The sequence below is a fragment of the Alternaria metachromatica genome (assembly GCF_023757995.1).
Source record: "Alternaria metachromatica strain BMP 0045 chromosome Unknown scaffold_1, whole genome shotgun sequence".
Taxonomy (NCBI): Eukaryota; Fungi; Ascomycota; class Dothideomycetes; order Pleosporales; family Pleosporaceae; genus Alternaria; species Alternaria metachromatica.
Window position 1 is genome coordinate 313,979 of NW_026055492.1, and position 20,951 is coordinate 334,929.

A 20,951-nucleotide genomic window follows, 5' to 3' on the forward strand; every position below is an offset into this window, starting at 1 on the left:
GTTAGAGAACTTCGAGGCCTTCAGACATCACCGCCACAACACCACCTCCCGGACATACTGAAGCGTCGAAACTATGGGAAGGCGCCCCGAAGTCCTATCACAACCCCACCCTTGCAGAAATGGAACGAATCAATACCCGCAAGTCCGGTAAAATGGTCGACATCAACACGCTTGCCACGGAAGCCTTGAAGCCCGAATCCACAGACGACATTCTTGTTCAGCATGGAAGTCTCCTCACAGAGCTATGCGCGCGGTGGGTACAGTCTGGCTCAAAGACCGACGCGAAAGTGGCGGCCTTTGGGCGATTACTACCACTTGCGCCTCACCTCGCGGAGCACGTGGAACGATTTCTGGCCCATACTTCTGATTCTCCAATCATCGGATCGATATCATCGATCGAAATCATGAGCGCTACCAGTGATGTTGATCTTGTCGAAGTTCTTCTTGGAACATTCCGACTCGTCAGTTACGACTGCAAGAACTTCACTAACTATGTACGACCGCTTGCTTTGGAGCGCCTGTCTCAGCACACGAGTCGCGTTGTACGGTACCTGGCCATACGGACGCTTTGTTTATACGCGCATACGGCGGATTTTGCGACCCAAGAAATGATCAAGCGATTCCTTGGAGAGGAGGAGATCGAGGGGCCATGGGAAGGTCAGCACATCGACTACCGCTTTTTGTCGCTTTGGGAAGAGAAGAGGTGGAAACATCTACAGAGCAAGATTGGCCAGGAGATTTCCGGGATAGACACGTACGCGAACGCTTTATATCAGGACCTATCGCCGTATACAGTCAACGTCAATGGTGTTCTACTGCCTCGGTTGGACGGAAGCCCATCCCAAGAGAGGCCTGCCCAGCTCGTCTCGACAGCCACCACAGAAGAGAACCTAAAGAAGATCGCTCATGGACTTCTTGGGTCCAGCCCTATCCTACTCACGGGCCTCGCGGGCTCGGGCAAGACTCTTCTTACGCGTCATCTCGCATGGCAGCTCAACAAGCTCGACGGAATGGTTACCCTTCATTTGAACGAACAAAGTGACGCAAAGCTACTGATTGGAATGTACACTACCGGAGCTAAGCCGGGAACCTTTAGCTGGCGCGCAGGAGTACTCACTACCGCTGTTCGGGAAGGCCGGTGGATCTTCATCGAGGATCTCGATCGGGCGCCAAACGAGGTTATCAGCACGCTGCTACCCCTCATAGAACGCGGTGAACTACTCATACCCAGCAGAGGAGAGACCATACGAGCAGCGCGTGGGTTCCGCATCATCGCCACTATGCGAAGCACCCTTAACCCAAGAGGCCAGGAGATCATACCCCGTCAGAACATGATTGGCCATCGATTCTGGAAATCTGTCACAGTGCAGATGCCTCATCTAGAGGAGTTCCGTCAGGTGATACACGCAAAGTATCCTGCGTTGCAGAAGCATCTTTCCAGCATCATGGAGGTCTATGCACGGCTATTGGACCTGTACTCAGATCCCAAATTCTCATCCGAGAATGGTACATCACTTCGAGCCATGACACCACGAGACTTACTCAAGTGGTGCGACCGGATCGCGGTACTTCTTGGACAGGCTGCATCATTCAGCAACGCGCAAAAGGACGACATATTCATGGAGGCATTCGATTGCTTTGCGGGAAGTCTGCGTACCGAAGGCGCGCGTTCGAAGGTCATGGCCTGTGTGGCAGAAAAGTTACACATCGACCCTCAGCGCAGAGACCACTTGTTAAGGAACCGCGAAGTCAAGCTTCAGGTGCCTTCCAAGACTACATCATCCGGCACTATTCAGATTGGACGAGCGCGATTGTCTAAGCATAAGTCTTCTAAGAAATCGGGTTCAGCACGGCCATTTTCAACCAATGACTACACCCTACGCCTGCTTGAGAAGGTGGCCGTGGCAGTCGATCGTCAAGAACCGCTTCTTTTAGTGGGTGAGACGGGCACTGGAAAGACAACCTGCATCCAGTATCTGGCTGAGCAGCTTGGTCGCAAGCTCGTAGCCTTCAACTTGTCACAACAAAGCGAGAGCGGCGATCTGCTGGGTGGCTTCAAGCCTGTCAATGTACGCAGCCTTGTTATTCCACTCAAGGACGAATTTGATGAAATCTTCGATACCACCTTCTCACGAAAGAAGAACTTGCGATTCATCGAAATGCTCGGAAAACGTGTTGCGAAGGGCGATTGGAAGCGCGTTTGTTCACTGTGGCACGAGGCTCTGAAGATGGTTGATGCAGCCAGGAAATCACACGAATCGCAAACGTCATCTCCGGATCCTGATGGTGGTCAGCCTAAAAAGAAGCGAAAGATGGACTCGCTACCTGCCAACTTCCCGACAGCAAGATGGGAGAAATTTGCAGCTGATCTGCACGACTTGGAGGCGCAGCTTGCTAGTGGCTCGGAAGCGTTTGCCTTTTCTTTCCTGGAAGGCAATATCGTCAAGGCATTTAGGAATGGCGATTGGGTATTGCTTGATGAGATCAACTTGGCGTCTTCGGACACACTAGAGGCGCTTACTGATCTTTTGGGCGGCGGCCCAGATGGGAACCCATCGATACTCCTGACCGAGACTGGCAATGTCGAACGTGTGGTCGCACATCCCAATTTCAGAGTGTTCGCTGCGATGAATCCGGCCACCGATGTAGGCAAGAAGGACCTCCCACCGGGCATCCGATCGCGATTCACTGAGCTATACGTCGAGAGTCCAGACGGTGACGAAAAGAGCTTGCGCAACATCGTGGAGAAATATCTCGGCGGAGACGGAACAGATCCAGCAATCGTGCGCATAGCACGCGATGTCACTACTCTGTACCTTGAGATTCAAAAACTTGCGAAAGCGAACATGCTCGTCGATGGCGCAGATCAAAAAGCCCACTTCAGCCTGCGAACTTTGACACGGACGTTGTCATACGCCAGGGATATTGCGCCGCTCTGTACTCTCCGTCGGGCTCTGTATGAAGGGTTTCACATGAGTTTCTTGACTTTCCTAGGCAAGGCTTCAGAAGACCTGATCGCTCCGCTTATTACCAAGCATCTTTTCCCGCAAAAGACTTCCGTAAAGGCTGAGCTCGGAAAGCCACTTCAGCAACCATCAGATGGTCGAGGCTACGTCAGACAGGGCCATTACTGGCTCCGACAGGGTGTGCATGATGTGGAGGAGCAATCGCACTACATCATCACCCCCTTTGTTCAGCGCAACATGGACAACCTCATTCGAGCTGCTTCCACACGAAAGTACCCAGTGTTGATCCAAGGCCCTACCTCATCCGGTAAGACAAGTATGATTGAGTACCTAGCCAAGCGATCAGGGAACAAGTTCGTTCGCATCAACAACCATGAGCACACCGACTTGCAAGAGTACCTAGGGTCGTACATCTCCGGACTTGACGGAAAGCTCACATTCCAAGAAGGTATATTAGTACGAGCTCTACGTGAGGGCCACTGGATCGTTTTGGACGAACTCAATCTGGCGCCTACAGATGTTCTCGAAGCTTTGAATCGCCTGCTCGATGACAACCGAGAGCTACTCATTCCAGAAACACAAGAGGTCGTCCGGCCACACGAAGACTTCATGCTCTTCGCCACACAGAACCCGGCTGGTCTCTACGGAGGACGTAAGGTGCTTTCAAGAGCTTTCCGTAATCGTTTCCTGGAGCTACACTTCGACGACATACCGGTAGAAGAGTTGACGGAGATTCTACATCGCCGTACCATGATTCCGGAAACATGGTGCAAGCGGATTGTCAAGGTATATCGGGAGCTTTCCACACTTCGACAGGAGAACCGTATCTTTGAGCAGAAGAGTTTTGCGACACTACGAGACCTATTCAGATGGGCTCAGCGCAAAGCAGACACAATCCAAGACCTAGCCAACAACGGTTACATGCTTCTTGCTGAACGCGTGCGCAAAGAGGATGAGCGAGTCGCCGTCAAGAAGATTCTAGAGACCGTGATGAGCGAAAAGGGCCCGAGGGTGACGATAGACGAAGAGCGACTGTTCAGATCTGACAGCCTATCGAACATCGAAGGGCTTGGCAATGGTATGGCTATGGTCACCACTGATATCGTTTGGACCCGCGCCATGCGTCGCTTATCGGTTCTTGTTGCACATGCTATCCGAAACAATGAACCGGTTCTACTTATCGGAGAGACTGGTTGCGGAAAAACGACTGTCTGCCAATTACTCGCAGAGCAATTCAACAACCGACTCCACATCGTCAATGCTCACCAGAACACTGAAACTGGAGACTTGATTGGTGCGCAACGACCGATCAGAAACCGGGCCGCTATTGAGGAATCAGTAAGAGAGCAAGTGCTTGAAGCACTCCATGAGACTCTGGGCGAACGCCTTCAGGGTGACCCTGGCTCGCTGGGTTTCGAAGAGCTTATGACGCTTTACGACAACATCACTAATGACTCACCCAGTGCAATCACTGATGAGCTTCGCCAATCTATACAATTCAGTCGAGCTAAGGCAAGTGCCTTATTTGAATGGGCGGATGGTAGCTTGGTGTACGCAATGAAGCAAGGCCACTATTTTCTTCTGGACGAGATCTCGCTAGCTGATGACTCAGTGCTTGAGCGCCTGAACAGCGTTCTCGAGCCTTCGCGTTCCCTTCTGCTGGCAGAGAAAGGTCCGGTGGACTCCATGATTACAGCTAGCGATGGGTTCCAGTTTCTTGCTACTATGAACCCAGGTGGAGACTACGGTAAGAAGGAGCTCTCGCCAGCCCTTCGAAACCGCTTCACAGAGATCTGGGTTCCAGCAATGTCCGACCTCGACGACATCCTCGAGATTGTGCGATCGAAGCTGAGACCAAGCTTGATTCAGTATGCTGAAGCTATTGTCTCGTTCTCACAATGGTTCAATGACAAGTACAACACCTCTGTTGCTTCTTCAATATCTGTCCGTGATACTTTAGCATGGGTGTCTTTCGTCAACGACTCGAAACACGGCGATCCTATATTTGGAGTTACCCACGGTGCGGCCATGGTTTTCATTGACACACTTGGTGCCAACCCGGCAGGTCTACTTGCTATTTCTGCATCCACTATCGATGATGAGAAGAGGACATGTCTACATCACCTGAGCAAGCTATTGGGTCAAGATGTCGCACCTATGTACTTCGCCGCCATTGACATCTCAAATACGGAGCATTCTTTCCAACTAGGCTCTTTCTCCATCCCCAAGTTCTCGTCGGTAGCCTCGCTGGCGTCCAACTTTGCGCTTGAAGCACCCACCACTCGCTCCAACGCGATGCGGATAGTTCGCGCACTACAACTTCCAAAACCAATCCTGTTGGAAGGAAACCCCGGTGTAGGTAAAACTACGCTAGTCACTGCCTTAGCCAGATCGATTGGCAAACCTTTGACACGTCTCAATCTATCTGAGCAGACAGATCTGATGGACCTATTCGGATCGGACGTGCCTGTCGAAGGGGGAGCCGCCGGTACATTCGCTTGGCGTGACGCTCCATTCCTCAAAGCAATGAAGAATGGCGATTGGGTACTCCTTGACGAGATGAACCTGGCCTCCCAGTCAGTACTTGAAGGCCTCAACGCGGTCCTTGATCACCGCGGCGAAGTTTACATATCTGAGTTGGACCAGACCTTTCACAAACATCAAGATTTTAGAGTCTTCGCAGCCCAGAATCCGCATCACCAGGGCGGTGGCCGTAAGGGTTTGCCAGCTTCCTTCGTCAACCGATTCACCGTCGTATATGCCGACATATTCCGCCCAGAAGACCTGACGCTCATCTGTAACAAGGTATTCCCTGGAATCGATCAGCAAGAAGTCGCAAAACTTATCCGATTCGTGGCAGACCTGGACGAGCAGGTTGTCAGCCGTCGCGCATTTGGTAATCTTGGCGCACCTTGGGAGTTTAATCTACGCGACACACTGCGCTGGCTGCAACTTCTCACTTCATCAGATTTCCCGGGTTCAGCGCGGGATTTCCTGGACACTATATTCACCCAGCGTTTCCGCACAGAGGGCGATCGCATTCGACTTCGCAAGCTGTTTGAGAACCAGTATGGGGTTCACGAACCTCGCATAAGTCTCTTTCACAGCTTGAGCGCTATGACAGTACAAGTTGGCCTCGGTCTATTACCGCGCGACACTTCAGTTGCACGTGCGGATGCCATGTCGACCCTTCGGACCTCGCGGCTGGGACCAATGGAAGCTCTTCTGGTCAGCGTGAAGCAGAATTGGCCGATAATCGTCGTGGGCCCACCCGGCTCTGGTAAGACTACCATGATCAGCCAGCTGGCAGGCTACGTCGGCGCAGACCTAATCACCTTCTCTATGAATGCTGATGTCGATGCTATGGACCTCGTTGGCGGATATGAACAGTTGGATCCGACAAGGGAGGTGCATCAATGTCTACACCAGGCGGAACAGCTCGTCCGAAGACATATTGCGACCAGCATGCAGCCCTTAGCCATCCATCTTCAGATGTTGGAACTACTTCAGGCTGGGTCTTTGGTACATGGCAACAGTAATGTCGCGCACTTCCTTGATTTGCTTTCGGGGCTGAGCCCCGAAGCGACGGAGCTGGCTCAAAAGCTGCAATCATCACTGCAAGCTTCAGGCCAACAAATCGACGGCGCGCGTTTCCAATGGGTCGACGGCATTCTCATTCGCTCGCTCGAAGAAGGGAACTGGCTTGTTCTTGATAATGCAAATCTATGCTCAAGCGCTGTTCTAGATCGACTCAACTCGCTACTCGAGCCTAACGGCTACCTTTCGATCAACGAACACTCTACAGACGATGGAGAAGCACGCATCGTACGCCCTCATCCAAATTTCCGAGTATTCATGACAATGGATTCCAAGTATGGCGAGCTGTCAAGAGCGATGCGAAACAGAGCCGTTGAGATATGTCTGTTGGAGGCTGGCGATGAAGCTTCTAAAGACGATCGACCGGTCGTGCAGTATCCACTTGATTCCGTCATGTATCGGTATCGCCAATTCCAAGAACAAGAAGAGAATTTGCCAACAACATTGGAGTACCGCTTCGAGCATCTGGGACTCCAAGATTCCAGTCTGTTGGCAAGTTTCACTAAGCAGGCCCGGCAAGGTCTCGTGTCAAGTTCTTTTGTCGAACTCAACGGAGCCAACGGCCATTCTACCACGCAACTATTATCCGCAGAGGCTCAAGGAAGTCTCGAGCACCGTATATCACAACATGCTCAATTCTTGCAAAGCACGTGGGCAACGCATATCTCAGCGGTTTACAAGCTGCTTGATGATGATGAGTCAATGAGACTTCGCCCTTATCATCCTCTAGGTAACGAGCTGTTTCTGAGCCGTACCGAAAGATCGAATGCAACGAGCATCTGGAGTGCGTCGATGTATGAGATCATGCTAGACCTTCACAAGATGCAACACGCTATCCAGGATCTTCCATCCGCTCGTTTTGAAAGACGCAAAGAAAAGCAAAGGTTGCCGGCGTTCCTCCATGCGTACTGGCAGGGTCTTGTCAAAGTTGTGGATGGCCTTTCGGCGACAGTTCAACAAACTCACCATCGTGACGTTGCTTTCCTGAAGCCATTGAGAACCTTATTCTGGGCTTTCCACGGACTCACCACGGCGTCCACGTTCGATCGCGCCACGTTCCAGACTTATCTTAAGATGTTAACATCCGCAACTCCTGCCATGACCGAAGAGTCGGGTTCTCTCTCACGAACCCTGAGTACTACACTCGCTAAGCAGATGATTGCATTTGGATCTGACGTTCAGTTAACCACTGGCCTGGGCATGGAACACATCTGGCGAGTATTCAAACCGTCTACACCGACAACTCATTCTCAGCTGGGCGCTGTTCTGGAGCTCGAAAGCTTAGCCGACCGGCTCGATGCGATCATGTGGCAGTCAACCTTGCACGTGGATGAGATGATACAATTACGCGAAAGGGTTGCAAGTTCCCTCACGCTCGTTCGAAAGAACCAAGTTGATGCCAAAGGACTCATCGCTGGTCTGAGTGCGGCCATCTATGACCTTGAGCAGACAATCGGGGAAGATAATATGCTCATTACTCCATACTTCGAAGACGAGTTTGAAGGGCTCTGCCAGTTCCTAGACATAACACGCCACGACATCGATACGAGCAGACAATCAGGTCTGACCTCAGCTGTTGTCGCCACGCGGGCACGGTCAGCCCTGTTCGCCAGGCGAGCGACGAAACTCATGAATCTTGCATTCGAGCGATCTGAGCATGGATCGAAACAGTTCACAAGACTGTATCGCCATCTTGGTTTGACGCGCAAATCAGCAAACGCTATGGTACTACAAGGCCGATCCCACACTGCCATATTTGCAAAGCTCCACGCTGTCGATGAAGTACAGCTAGCACAGCTCGACCGATTCGAAACGGAATTACAGGTTCTCTCCCAACAGCTGTCACTAGACGCTTGTCACATAACGCAGGGCCAGGTGACTGCGTTAGACATGATCTACAAGGACATCTACCACGAGATTATCGCATCGCACTCTAGTATGATTATGGGGTCGGCGATTGGAGGCTCAGTCGCAATATCTCCGGATGCGGACATCCCGAATTCCTATCGAGTGGCTCTAGAGGACGGGATCGCACACTGCAATCCATTGTCTGGTTCTCATATTGACGCTGCAGCGTGGACTCACTTAGGCCTTTTAGGCTTGCGGCTGTATGTCCCAAACTACCCGCACGATCCCGCGCTACGGCCTATGATCGAACGCGATATGTTCAACGCAGAAAAGAGTTCTCTTTCGCATGCCCTCAGCACTTTGAGACAGTTTCAAATCGATTTCACTGGAGAAGCGACAAGTTTCCGCATCCGTCGGATCGAAGAGGCGGTCAATACTATGGGTCAAGAGCCGCCTGTCCCGGCTATCGTCCGCCCCGTTATCTCCGAGCTCGACGATCTACAGGGCGAATTCACAAACCTACTGAGTACTACACAGCCTCTCTTGAACGGAACAATGTCCGTCCACGAAGCTGCTCGTGATCTCACCTTGCAGCAAAACATCCTTCGCATCACACAAAGACTCACCGAAGGATATCGGGAATACGACGACATCACAAACATAGCAGTAGGCTTCCTCTCTTGCCTACAAATTGGCCTCACTATGGGCCGGAGAGAAGAAGAGAAGAGGGTCGAAAGCAGTGTCAGCAGAAGTTTAGCATACATGTCATCGAGGACGCCATTCTTCGGGCGGACTCAGCCAATGGAGAAGGCAGAATTGACATTGCAGTCCATGCACGAGAGCTTACGGCAGCGCGAACACGCTATCGATATAAGGTGGCATACCCTTTACTCTTTGCTCACACTCATAAAAACCGATCCCGCGGCCATGACGACATCACCAGCTAGAGCCCTGATTCGTGACTTGTTTGCTAGCTTCTACGTCGACTGGAAGACTAAGCTACTCCAAGACCAAGAGAAAGAGGCCCAAAACTCCAGCTTGTATACGTACCGTGGGCTGGACGACGACGCAGACGAAGAGGACCCAACTTTGTTTCCGGACTATGATGAAGATCAGGGAGAAGTAGTCAGTTCAGCTCGACTATCATCTAACTCACGGGATCATGCGGTCCGACTCGCCAACATTCATGCCGAAATCTTTGGCGGAGACCGGGATGCCTCAGATTCTATCAAATCATTGTTAGAGTGGTGTGCGACTGAAGTGAACCGCATATCGGGTGGTAAGGGCTTCAATAGCAAACACGAAGATGCTTTGCCAACCATATACCTGGTACTTGAGAAGAAGGTCAACGCACTGTCGACTATTGGCACAGCGAGAACCTATAACTTCTACTTTGACCCTAATCTGTCAGAGGCCAAGCGTCTCATCACGCTCATCCATCGTATACAGACGCGCTACCGCCAGATTCGTAATATCTGGCCAGAACATGCCACTCTCTCGGAGGTTCTGCGCACTTGCGACGAAACCCTCGAGTTTCGACATGTTGATCCTGTGGCCAAGTTCATCACGAAGGCCGAGAAACTTTATGCATACATGCACGAATGGCAGAGAGTTGCCAGCAAAGAGTATAGCACGGCCAACCTTTACGATGATCTCACCAATCTCCTCGTCAGCTGGAGAGAGCTTGAGCTCACCACTTGGGCACGACTCTTCGACATGGAAGAGGAGAAGTATCGCGACGACGCGAAGAGTTGGTTCTTCGTGGCATATGAGACCATCATTGCCGCATCAGAGTGCAGCGAAGATGAGAAGAGTCTACGTACACACGTCAAGAATCTGCTCAAAACGCTGGAGGGATTCTTTGAGTCGACAACGCTTGGACATTTCGAGCAGCGCATAAAGCTTCTAAGACAGCTTTGCCAACATACAAGCATGCGCATGCAAGACCTTGGCACTTTCAAGATTGTACACGATGCACTCGACAATTTCCTTGCCTACTATTCGCGCCTTGAGAAGCCCGTGCATGACGCTCTTACCAAGGGTCGTCAAACTCTAGAGAAGCAGATGACCGATGTAATCAAGCTTGCAAGCTGGAAAGACACCAACATTGAGGTCCTAAAGCAGAGTGCAAAAGCCAATCATCGCAAGTTGACTAAATTAGTCCGCAGATTTAGGGCACTGCTCAGTCGGCCTGTGTCTGGGATTATGGGCGCTGGCTTCCCTGATGGAGATCACCTGCTACAAGACGTCTCTTTGGAGACTGCTAGTACTGCTGCCAGCTACGAAGGACTCCAGCTTTGTGCAACGAGCATTCCAGGCTGGGATGAGAGGCCTGCTCGCTTCAAGAATCTTGCTATCACAGTCTCGATGATGCGCGATCTCACAACACCAAAGGCCGATACTGTCGACGGTGCATCGTACATCACCGAGTTCATTGCTGAGATCTCAAGCTCTATACTTGAGTTGCAAAAAGCGACACCCACGACGCTCACGGAAGAGAACAAAACTTCTGTACAACACCTCAAGACCCAGAAGCGCAAGCTCTACGCCGATACGATGAAGGAGCTGCGGCGGATGGGTATTAACTCGAATCTAAGCGTGGACACGCTAGCAAGGCAAGATGAGCTTTCGACAATACTCTCTACTATTCCATTGGTCAAAGGAGGTAACATGACCGGACGTTCCGCTGAATACTACCTCCATAAAGCACTCAACCTCATGCCTCAGGTTCGCGCGGTTACCAGAGAACATTCTGGTGACCTGACTCCAAACGACGTAGCAAGAAGCATTGGCTACTTAGAGGGCCTGCTAAATGCCTGTATCCGACAGCGCAGTGTGCTGAGCAAGGCTACGCTCAGTCTTGAACAGATCAAAGCACCTGTGTCACTCGTTGATAGCATCTGCCAGTTGGCGCCCGGTCAAGCTACATTAGTTTCCGACCATGTGGATGTCTCAGGCTTTGTACAGCCGCAACTTCGGTGGCTTGCTGCTATGATCAAGACCGCCGCCGATGTGGTGACTGCTCAGGCTAGGCTCGGGAGGACAAGTGAGCTCGATACGTTGATTCATGAAATGCGCAGTTGGACCAGTACTGCTACAAACCTTGCCGATGCATACGACCAGTCGCCGAAGCTCCCATTCAAAGTCCAGTCCATCGATCGTCAAGAAGCCAACAACACCGTCAAAACCTTCTTGTCCGATCTTCAGCGGGCGTTCAACGCCTCCGTCAACAACAACGACATGGCAAAGACAGTGCTTCTGCACCTTGAACCATTCATTTTCTCGTATCCCGCTGCCGATCCTGTCAGATCTCTAATCGATATTCGCATAACAGTTGAGTCTTATGCTCGAGACGTACTCGCTTCTCTGGATCTTGTCCTTGGTTCAATACAAGATGTGGAGGCCGCCATGGCAGACATACCGACCTCGACCGACGATACGTCCTGGCTCCTCAAGGAGGAACAAGCACTCGCCGCTGCGCTTGTCGGCTTGCATTCTCCTCAAATCAGCGAAGCCCTACAAACGCTCCTCGAAAGGATGCATTACCTACACGAAGATGCCAATCTGCAAGTCATCGTCGCTTTGTTTGCATGCGTAAAGCCAATCTTACATCAGTATGTGGCGACGCACAAGTACATTGTTAATCGCTTTGATGCGCTTCATGCAACGACTGCGAATTTACTGCATCGTCTGTCGAAGTCATTCATCCAGATTGGCACGGAAGGTTTCTGTCAACCTCCCGAGAAATCTAACGATCCCCAGAAGGGCAAGGACGATAAGCTTGAATCTGGAACTGGCCTCGGCGAAGGTGAAGGTGCCGAAGACATCTCCAAAGATATCGAAGACGATGAAGACCTCGAGGATCTGGCACAGGAGCAGAAGGGTGAACGTGAGGGCAGTATTGAAGAACAAGAAGATGCTGTCGATATGGGCGAGCAAGAGATGGAAGGTGAGACGGAAGAGATGGGAGAGAAGGAAGATAAGGGCGAGGAGTCTGGCGAGGAAGGAGATGATGATGCACAAAGTGAGGTTGGCAGTGTCGACGACCTCGGCCCGAGTGCTGTTGACAAGAAGATGTGGGACGATGGTGGCAAGGAAGACGACGCGAAGGACAAAGAAGGCAATGAAAATGTGGGAACTGAAGATCAAGACGAGCAAGTTGCTTCCGAGCAAAAGGAAAAGGAAAAGAGTGGTGAGGACGAAAAGAATGACGAGAAAGACGAGAAGGACGATAATCAGGAGGGCGAGGAAGACGAGGAAATGGAGACGGAAGGCGAGGAGCAGGATGAGAACGTTGGCGTTGGCGAGAAAGAGCAGATGGATCCGCATGCGAAAGAGGAAGAGACACTGGAACTGCCAGAAGACTTGAACATGGACGGTCAAGATGACGAAGGCAAGGAAGATGATGGTCTTGGTGACATGGACATGGGAGATGATCTGCCAGAAGAAGACATGCAGCCAGAAGTCGATCCAGCACTGCCAGATACCATGGACGAAGATGTCGGCCCAGAGCAGGAAGACGAAGAGGAAAAAGAAACAGCCGGTCATGTTGGAAATGAGGAACAGCCAGAAGAAGGACAAGAAGACGAGGGTGATGAGCCGATGGGCGATGACGATGCTGTTCCTCTTCCAGATGAAAACATGCCGGACGATGAGGCTCGCGAGCAGAAAGACACCGATCATGCTGATCCTAATGCCGAAGCCGGCGCGGGTACAGAAGCCAATGAAGAAGCTCACACGAACAAGAATGATCAAACATCTGCCAGTGCTGCAAACCAAGACGAAGGCCAGGAAGGCGAATCAGCTGAACAGCAACAAGCACCGACAACTGAGGACGGTCAACTTGGGCAAAATGCGGCGCCAGATGCTGGAGGACAGGGAGACCAACCTGAGGAATCTCGTGAGGCGCAGTCTTTCAAGAAACTGGGCGATGTGCTCGAGAAGTGGTACAACCAGCAGAAGCAGATTCAAGACGCCAAAGAAATGGATGAGACTCAAGCTCAGCAAATCGATAAGGAGATCGACATGGCTGATGCGGACTTTGAGCACGTTGGTGACGAAGAACAGCGAGCTGATACGCAAGCATTGGGCACCGCAACTGAGGATCAAGCGAAGACGTTGGATCACGATATGGCTCTGCCAATGAATGAAGAGGAGGACAAGCTGCCATCCCGCCCCGATGACAAAGACGAAGAGAGGACTGGTGCCGATGAAGATCTTGATATGGAGGAGCCTGAGCAGCAACAAGACCAAGACCAAGAAGCTCAGCAGCCGCAGTCGAATGCGATGGAAGGCCAGCCTCAGGCTTTCGTCGGCGAACCACGACCCTTTTCCGATCAAGAAGATGAAGACATGGCCGATGCTGTATCGCTCAAAGATGATGTCTCGTCTACGACGTCGTCTGCTGATAACATCGAAGCCCAGCTCTCGCTTACGCACCTCGATCCAGATACCATAGATCCCACTTCTGCACGCGCCCTCTGGCTTGCGCACGAAGCTTCGACAAATTCGCTCTCTCAACAGCTGACCGAGCATCTCCGCCTTATCCTTGCACCCACTCTCGCTACAAAGCTTCGTGGAGACTTCCGCACAGGAAAGCGACTCAACCTCAAGCGCATTATTCCCTACATCGCATCAGGTTATAAACGCGACAAGATTTGGCTGCGACGTAGCATGCCAAGCAAGAGAAGCTACCAGGTCATGATCGCATTGGACAACAGTGGCAGTATGGCCGACAGCGGAGCCAGCGGACTCGCACTCAAGACCCTTACGCTTGTTACTCGCTCGCTTTCGATGCTAGAAGTTGGCGAGGTTAGCGTCGTAGGCTTTGGCGACGAAGTCAATGTTGCGCATGACTTTGACAAGCCCTTCACTTCCGAAGCCGGTGTACGTGTCTTTGAGCAATTTGGCTTTGACGCCAAAAAGACCAACGTTCGTGGTCTGGTCGACAAGAGCTTGGAGCTATTCAAGGATGCGCGACAGAACGGATCGAGTTCAGCGGGTGAAGATCTCTGGCAATTAATGCTCATTGTCAGTGATGGTCTCTGCGACGATCATGCGGAAATCCAACGTCTCGTTCGCAAAGCGCAAGAAGAGCGTGTGATGATCGTCTTCATCATCATTGATAGCTCTGGTACCGCTCCGTCGGTATCAACACCTGTGCCATCTGACAACCTTGGTGCTCAGCCACCTGTGCCAGTGAAGGATCAAGCCAAGACTTCTATCCTGGATTTACAGTCTGCTGTGTTCACGCCTGAGGGCAAAATTGTGAGATACAAGTACATGGAGCAGTTCCCGTTCAGGTACTATCTCGTTGTGAGGGATGTGAGGGAGTTACCGGGCGTACTGGCTGGGGCACTGAGGCAGTGGTTCGGTGAAGTTGCGGGGAGTGCTTAAATAGGTACTTACATCCTATGCATGTGTATTTGCACTTGTGGGTGGTCGGTTTAATCTGGCTGCATTTGCAGTCAAGGAAATGGCGATTTAATTAGGGAGCGGTAGTTAGCAGTTCAAAAGTTTTGTCCCCTCAATGTTTGAAGTGCTCTTAAGTCTCTTTCTTAGTAGTTTGAATTCACATTCGCTCATTAGCTGTATTGTATGCAAGGTTGGGATAATCCAACCAACAGCCACTCATTACAACTAGCTACAAAGCGCACATGCAAAAATATGCCAAGAAGTTCTTGATTGCGAGAGGTAAGAGACGGAGTCATCCGCTCGATGACTTGCTCGAGTGGGGTGAAAAAGGGTGGGATGACAGGTATGCCGAGTGGACGCCTCCAGGATTGGTCAGCATGTGTTCAAGCCTTCTCACAGTCTCGTAACCTCGCAAAGAGTCATGCCGAAGCTGAGTATCGACAAGCAATGCTAGTCATGTTTGCTTCAATACTTGGAAATAATGTCAAGGTCGCTTGTCGTCAGAGTGAAGTGCCTACCTCAAGGATACCCATTGGTCAAGAACCACGTTATTTCCGAACGAGATATTCTTTTCATCTACGCATTTTTTATTGATTTTGAGCACCACAGAACGAACTGCTTGACTTCTCCACTACTTCTTTAGCATCTCATGCTCCTTGCCCACTAGACAGTGTCTAGCACTGACTAATCTCATTCTTCCAGGGCTCCTCTGACTTCTTTTCCTTTATGATGGGCTGTAACCTAGCGCTAGCCCAAACATCATCTGTTGACTCATCGTTCGTGTTAGGGTCCTTCGTCTTCTTATTGTGTCCATGCATCATCACATTGTCAAGCCAAACTTCCATGTTCGCTTGCTTCTGAAATGGGCCATGAACCTTGGCGTTATCGTTTCGCAAAGTATGTTGTAGGAGTGGAATACCGGCTGCTTGCTTCGTTGCAACGCCCGCGAACGCGTTCCGCTCTAGTGTAGACATTACCTTGTAGATGCTGCGTAGATAGCCACGTTGATTTAACGACCAGAAAGCAAATCAATGCACGTAGAATCTAGTTGTATGAGTACCAATCTGGCATGAAATCTGCTCACCGCGCATAGTAAAGATGCTCCAGAATTGAGAAGTTCAGGGCGCAATCATCTACGAGCGTGAATCTATCGTCTTCGTTATATGTTACTATCTCGAATTTAAGTTACAATTACCTAGGTATTCACATGAACTGCCGTTCACTACATACATGTGGGCGCGACGCGTGAGGCGGCAGTCGCCAGGTAGTGAGCGTGAATAAAAACATGCTGGCGACGAAGACTGCGATGCAACGATGTTGTACGTCTGCATGGCAGTGCATGGCAGAAGCTTTTGGACAAACACCGCCGTCTGTCAAGGGTCGCAGTTCGTGGCTCGCTTACGTAATGGGGCCCGGCAATTGTCGGCTATGAATGCAGCCATGATCTCTCGTCTACTCCATCTCCGTCCTGTCTTTCCGATCATCTGTCCTATCTAGCTCGATGTATTGCCAGTCATCCTAGTGGTTCGGTGCGCTGACTTCCTCCCGCCTGGACCTCTACCACCTGCCCAAGTGCCCTCTACCTAGCACACTTTGTTCCCGTTTAGATCCTGGATGCATCAAGTCAATTCCAGAGATCTTCAGTCATTGTTCTGCATGGAGCCCACTAATTCCGACGCGGTTAGCTCTGTCGCCCTCCTATGGAAGATGCTAGACTTGCCACAGGAAGCTCTCGACTCGCTAGATTTGCCCTTCGATAGAGAATGCCTACCATCTTCATTCAGAGTTGATGTTCTCGCGCAGTCAACCGTTGCAGCGTCCGCGCTTGTTGCAGCCCTCTTTTGGTCTCATCGAAATGGATGTTCAATGCCCCGCGTTACAGTTCCGGCAGAGCATGCATGCGTTGAATTCAAATCCGAGCGTCTCTATACTCTCAATGGAAAAGCCGCATCGCCCCCATGGGGAGTTATTGGTGGGTTTCATCGAGCAGCCGATGGATACGTCAGAATACACGATTCATTCTCAAATCATCGTCAGAACGCGCTTCGTATTCTAGGACTTCCACCTGACGCATCCAAGAAAGTTGTGGCACAAAAGGTGTCAAAGTGGAAAGCGGTAGAACTGGAAGCTGAGGCTTTTCGTTCCGGAGCTATGATTGCTGCGCTGCGTTCTTTTGATCAATGGGACGCTTTGCCTCAAGCCAAGGCTATTACAGACCACCCAGTTCTGATAACGAAACTTGCAACTTCCGAGCTGTGTATGCCATTAGAGCGAACCCCGAAGGTAATGGACAAATGCCTAGAAGGCATTCGGGTTGTCGAGATGAGCAGAGGTATGCAGCTGTACCGATAGCTTGTAAGGCGTACACTGACCTACCCCGGATCTATAGTTATAGCTGCGCCAGTCGCTGGGAAGACGTTAGCAGCACACGGGGCCGACGTTATCTGGATCACATCGCCGCATCTGTCAGTAGTATCCATTTACGAGCTAATCCTGGAAAGAAGGTGTACTAACCACACATACGTACATCTAGACCCGATCTTCCCGATCTCGATATAGATCTATCGCGAGGCAAGCGCACGGTGCAGTTAGATATATCGAAGGCCGAAGGGAGAGCTAAGCTACTGGATCTGCTCTCCACAGCTGACGTCTTTCTCCAAAGCTATCGCCCCGGGAGCCTAGCAGCAAAGGGTCTCTCTGCAGAAGTATTGACCAAGGCCAATCCAAGCCTGATCGTTGCAAGCCTCAGTGCATACGGTCCCGGGAATTCATGGTCGCTAAATCGCGGGTTCGACTCGCTTGTCCAGAGCTGTTGCGGTATCAATGTAGCGGAGGCTGAGCGCCATGGAGCCGGCGAACCGATGCGCGCACTACCTTGCCAAGCATTCGACCACGGTGCCGGCTATCTTCTAGCAACTGGTATCATGGCCGCTTTGTATAAGCGCGCTACTGCTGGAGGCGCCTATGAGGTTATCGTATCGTTGGCTGGTGTTATGAGGTTTATGCGGTCTTTGGGGCGCTACGATGGCAAAAGCGGGTTCGACCGCAAGGATTTCAAAAGCCCAGAGGATGTAAAGCGGTACCTAGAACTGCGGCAAACGCATTTCGGGGAGCTAGAAGCGGTAACCCACTCGGCTCGCATCGAGGGTCTGTCAGTGGAGTGGGATGTCATGCCGAAGCCTTTAGGAAGTGACACAGCACATTGGCTCTAATGACACCACTATCCTATAGTTGCTCTGATAATGCTCTCCTCGTATCTAAGCATGGATACACCCTGGGGAAATTCACCGCCCAGACATGAGACACGACTCACTGTTGTTGAATTCCAACGCTGTAGTTCATGACGAGACCTTGTAATGACGACCAAGGTTTCTGCGGCATGGCCGCCATGTCGGCGGCTGAGAACAAACTACGCAACCTCAAAGACGGTCTCTCATGGCTTCCTCTCGCTTAGGTCGTGTTTCAGACTCAGCACAAACGATGGGATGCGGAGAAATGCGGTGGCGGCTTCAAGTAGCAGATCTTCTTCACAAACCCTGGATATAACTAGAATGACGTCGACACGGGATACTGAGGATTACGCATCGTGCGATCTCTACCAACTCAGCGATGAAAAGGTACATAGCAAAGCCGGTGTAGCTGATGAGACGAACGTAAAGAAAATGGCGGGGTCGTGGTGCTTGGACACGAGAGGGGCTACCATCCATGGATACCTAGCCGAGACAGTACTTGGGCTTGTTGAAACATGCAGGGTGGTACCGTTGGCTTCGCCGTGTGGCACAGGTTGTTTATAAGTATTGCAGCGAACTGGTGGTGCGTGTACGGAAATAACACAGTACGCCTCGACGAAGAATTTGCGGAGATGTAGCGCAGATCTCAAGGTTTCACGTGGGCGCAGAAAGGAGGAAGAGTAGCGATTGGCGGAGTTACGGCGCGGATTGCAGGACCTACATATATAAAATCGGGAAACCGACGGTAACATAACCGGAAGGGACGTGGATGTAGTGCTCGGACGTCTTCATGCGCTCCCGCTATCCCTCACGCAAACCGGGGCGTGTATTCGCAAGAAGATCGTGTCAGCATTGGAGGAGCGCCTGATGAAAACCTCATCGCCTCCACCGCTGTGACTGTGAGACCACATTCTGATTATTTGCAACTCATACAGTCGGCAATGACAGCCGCGTTAGATGTCACAAGGCCAATGTCAATTCATGAAGTACATGTCCCAATTGCGTACTTGCAGTCGTTGTGGAGTCCACTGACGTCATCACCCGCGTACCTGCATTAGCCTTCGCCCCTCTCTGCCTCCTCCTTGTCGTCTGCCACTAGTTCTCATACTCGACGCCTTCTCAGCCTATTGCCCAATTACCGGACACTGTCAGATATCACGAGACCATATCAGCACCAGAGCCATGGCTGAAGTTGCAGCAGGCGCGTACGTTGCGGCCGAAGTGGTAGAACACACGGCAGAAGCAGGTTACGCCGCGTACATCGTCTCGAAGCCCACGCTCCCCCTCAAAGTCACTTTCAAACGCATAGCCACAGCAACAGGTGACTCTTCGGCGTATGTACTCCACTGCTACTACATAGGGTCAAACTGACCTCCAGACGCTCTTTGGCGCGTTCCAATCACACAGTCACGGTGCTCGGCAACAAGGCTTATATCTTCGGCGGCGATACTGCGAACAACGTTCTTGCGAGCAACCATGTGCATGCCGTTACTCTTGAGCATTCCGGTAAACCGGAGATGGACTACAGCATCATTCCTGCTCTGTCAACATGCGAAGATGGCCGCACGCCAGCGGAGAGATCGAATCACGCAGCCTGTGCTTTCCACGGCAACATCGCTATATACGGTGGCAGTGATAACGCTGGCGATCTCATCGACGAGCAATCGTCTGTATGGCTCTTCAGTCCTGACAGAAAGAGCTGGGATATTCTACAACCCTCCAAGGGAGATGTCGACACTGGAGACATTGGCCCGGGCCCGCGGCGCAACGCGAAGCTGTTCGCGCATGATCAACACGTAGTGTTGTTCGGTGGTGTCGATGGCTCTGGGGACAATGCATCGGATTTGTGGCAATTCGACATCGCTGCGCGCTACTGGACGCAACTTCCAACAGCGCCAGTCGCGACATCCAACGCCGCCTTGGCGAATGGTCAGTTATGGCTGATATCTGGATCCGATCCAATGAGTAGCCAGCTCCATCATATCAGCGTCTCGTCTTCCAGTGAAGAGAGGAAATGGGAGTCCTTCACGTTTCCTACCAATCCACTAGCGCCTGGCCCCCGTGCGCGACATGACGGCGCCTTGATACCGGTGACTACTGGGTGGGGCCGTAACTACCTCATCTATCTCCTAGGCGCACTGGGCGACTCTTCTGCTGATACATCCAACACGAAGCCAGAAGATCCAAAGCACGCAGGCGAAGTCACCCAATTCAGCGACACGTGGGTTCTCCAGATCCCTGCAAGCGATTTGGAGGCGAAGCCATCAATGACGCTCAAGAACGCCATCAACCCTGCAAAGATCAAAGATGCTATCCGATCTGCGCTGGGGGCTGATACTGGTCACTTGTCGTGGGCGGAGGCGGTAGTACAGACCCCTTCGGAGAAACAACTGGAAGAGGAAGATGGCAAACTGCATCCCGGCCCAAGGGCTCTGTTTGGATCGGACGTCATGGAGAAGGGCAGCAGCATAGTCTTCTGGGGTGGTGTAGATGCGAAAGGGGAGAGAGTCGGTGATGGATGGGTCGCGAGTTTCGAGTAACCGAAGGGTGCGTCACGACATTTATGGTGTCTATGCATGCAGGATGTGCTAGCACTTTGAGGTCGCCTTCACTTCCATAGTGTAGAGATCTATTTGGCGAAGAATATCCCACAGTGATAAGAGCAGAGACGAGAATAGCATCATATGCTCAATCGAGCAACGATACCTAGCCCTTTATGCGAATGGACTAGTACTTCAGGTCTTCCGATAGGCTAACGAGATTGTCACCGTGTCGAGATCCTCTAGCCCAGTGTCCGAGTAATGGGGCACGTGGGAAGATTACAGCCTTGGAATGCCTCGGCGGCGGACAGGAGTTCGGTTTCATGGAAGCTACGTCTCACAACGTCTGTCATGGA

The 20,951-nt window shown here is 51.5% G+C and overlaps 2 protein-coding genes across 2 annotated transcripts; both read left to right on the plus strand.

Moving 5' to 3' along the window:
- Window positions 1–119: 119 nt before the first annotated feature.
- J4E83_000106 (uncharacterized protein) lies at window positions 120–14,807 on the plus strand (the record flags this gene model as incomplete). The annotated part of the gene is made up of 1 exon (XM_049327070.1): window positions 120–14,807. The coding sequence occupies one exon, from the start codon at window positions 120–122 to the stop codon at window positions 14,805–14,807; it is 14,688 nt and encodes a 4,895-aa protein (XP_049193215.1).
- Window positions 14,808–19,237: 4,430 nt separating this feature from the next.
- On the plus strand, window positions 19,238–20,595 carry J4E83_000107 (uncharacterized protein; the record flags this gene model as incomplete). The annotated part of the gene is made up of 2 exons (XM_049327071.1): window positions 19,238–19,389; window positions 19,434–20,595. 2 exons carry the CDS (start codon window positions 19,238–19,240, stop codon window positions 20,593–20,595), a joined length of 1,314 nt encoding a protein of 437 aa, XP_049193216.1.
- Window positions 20,596–20,951: the final 356 nt, after the last annotated feature.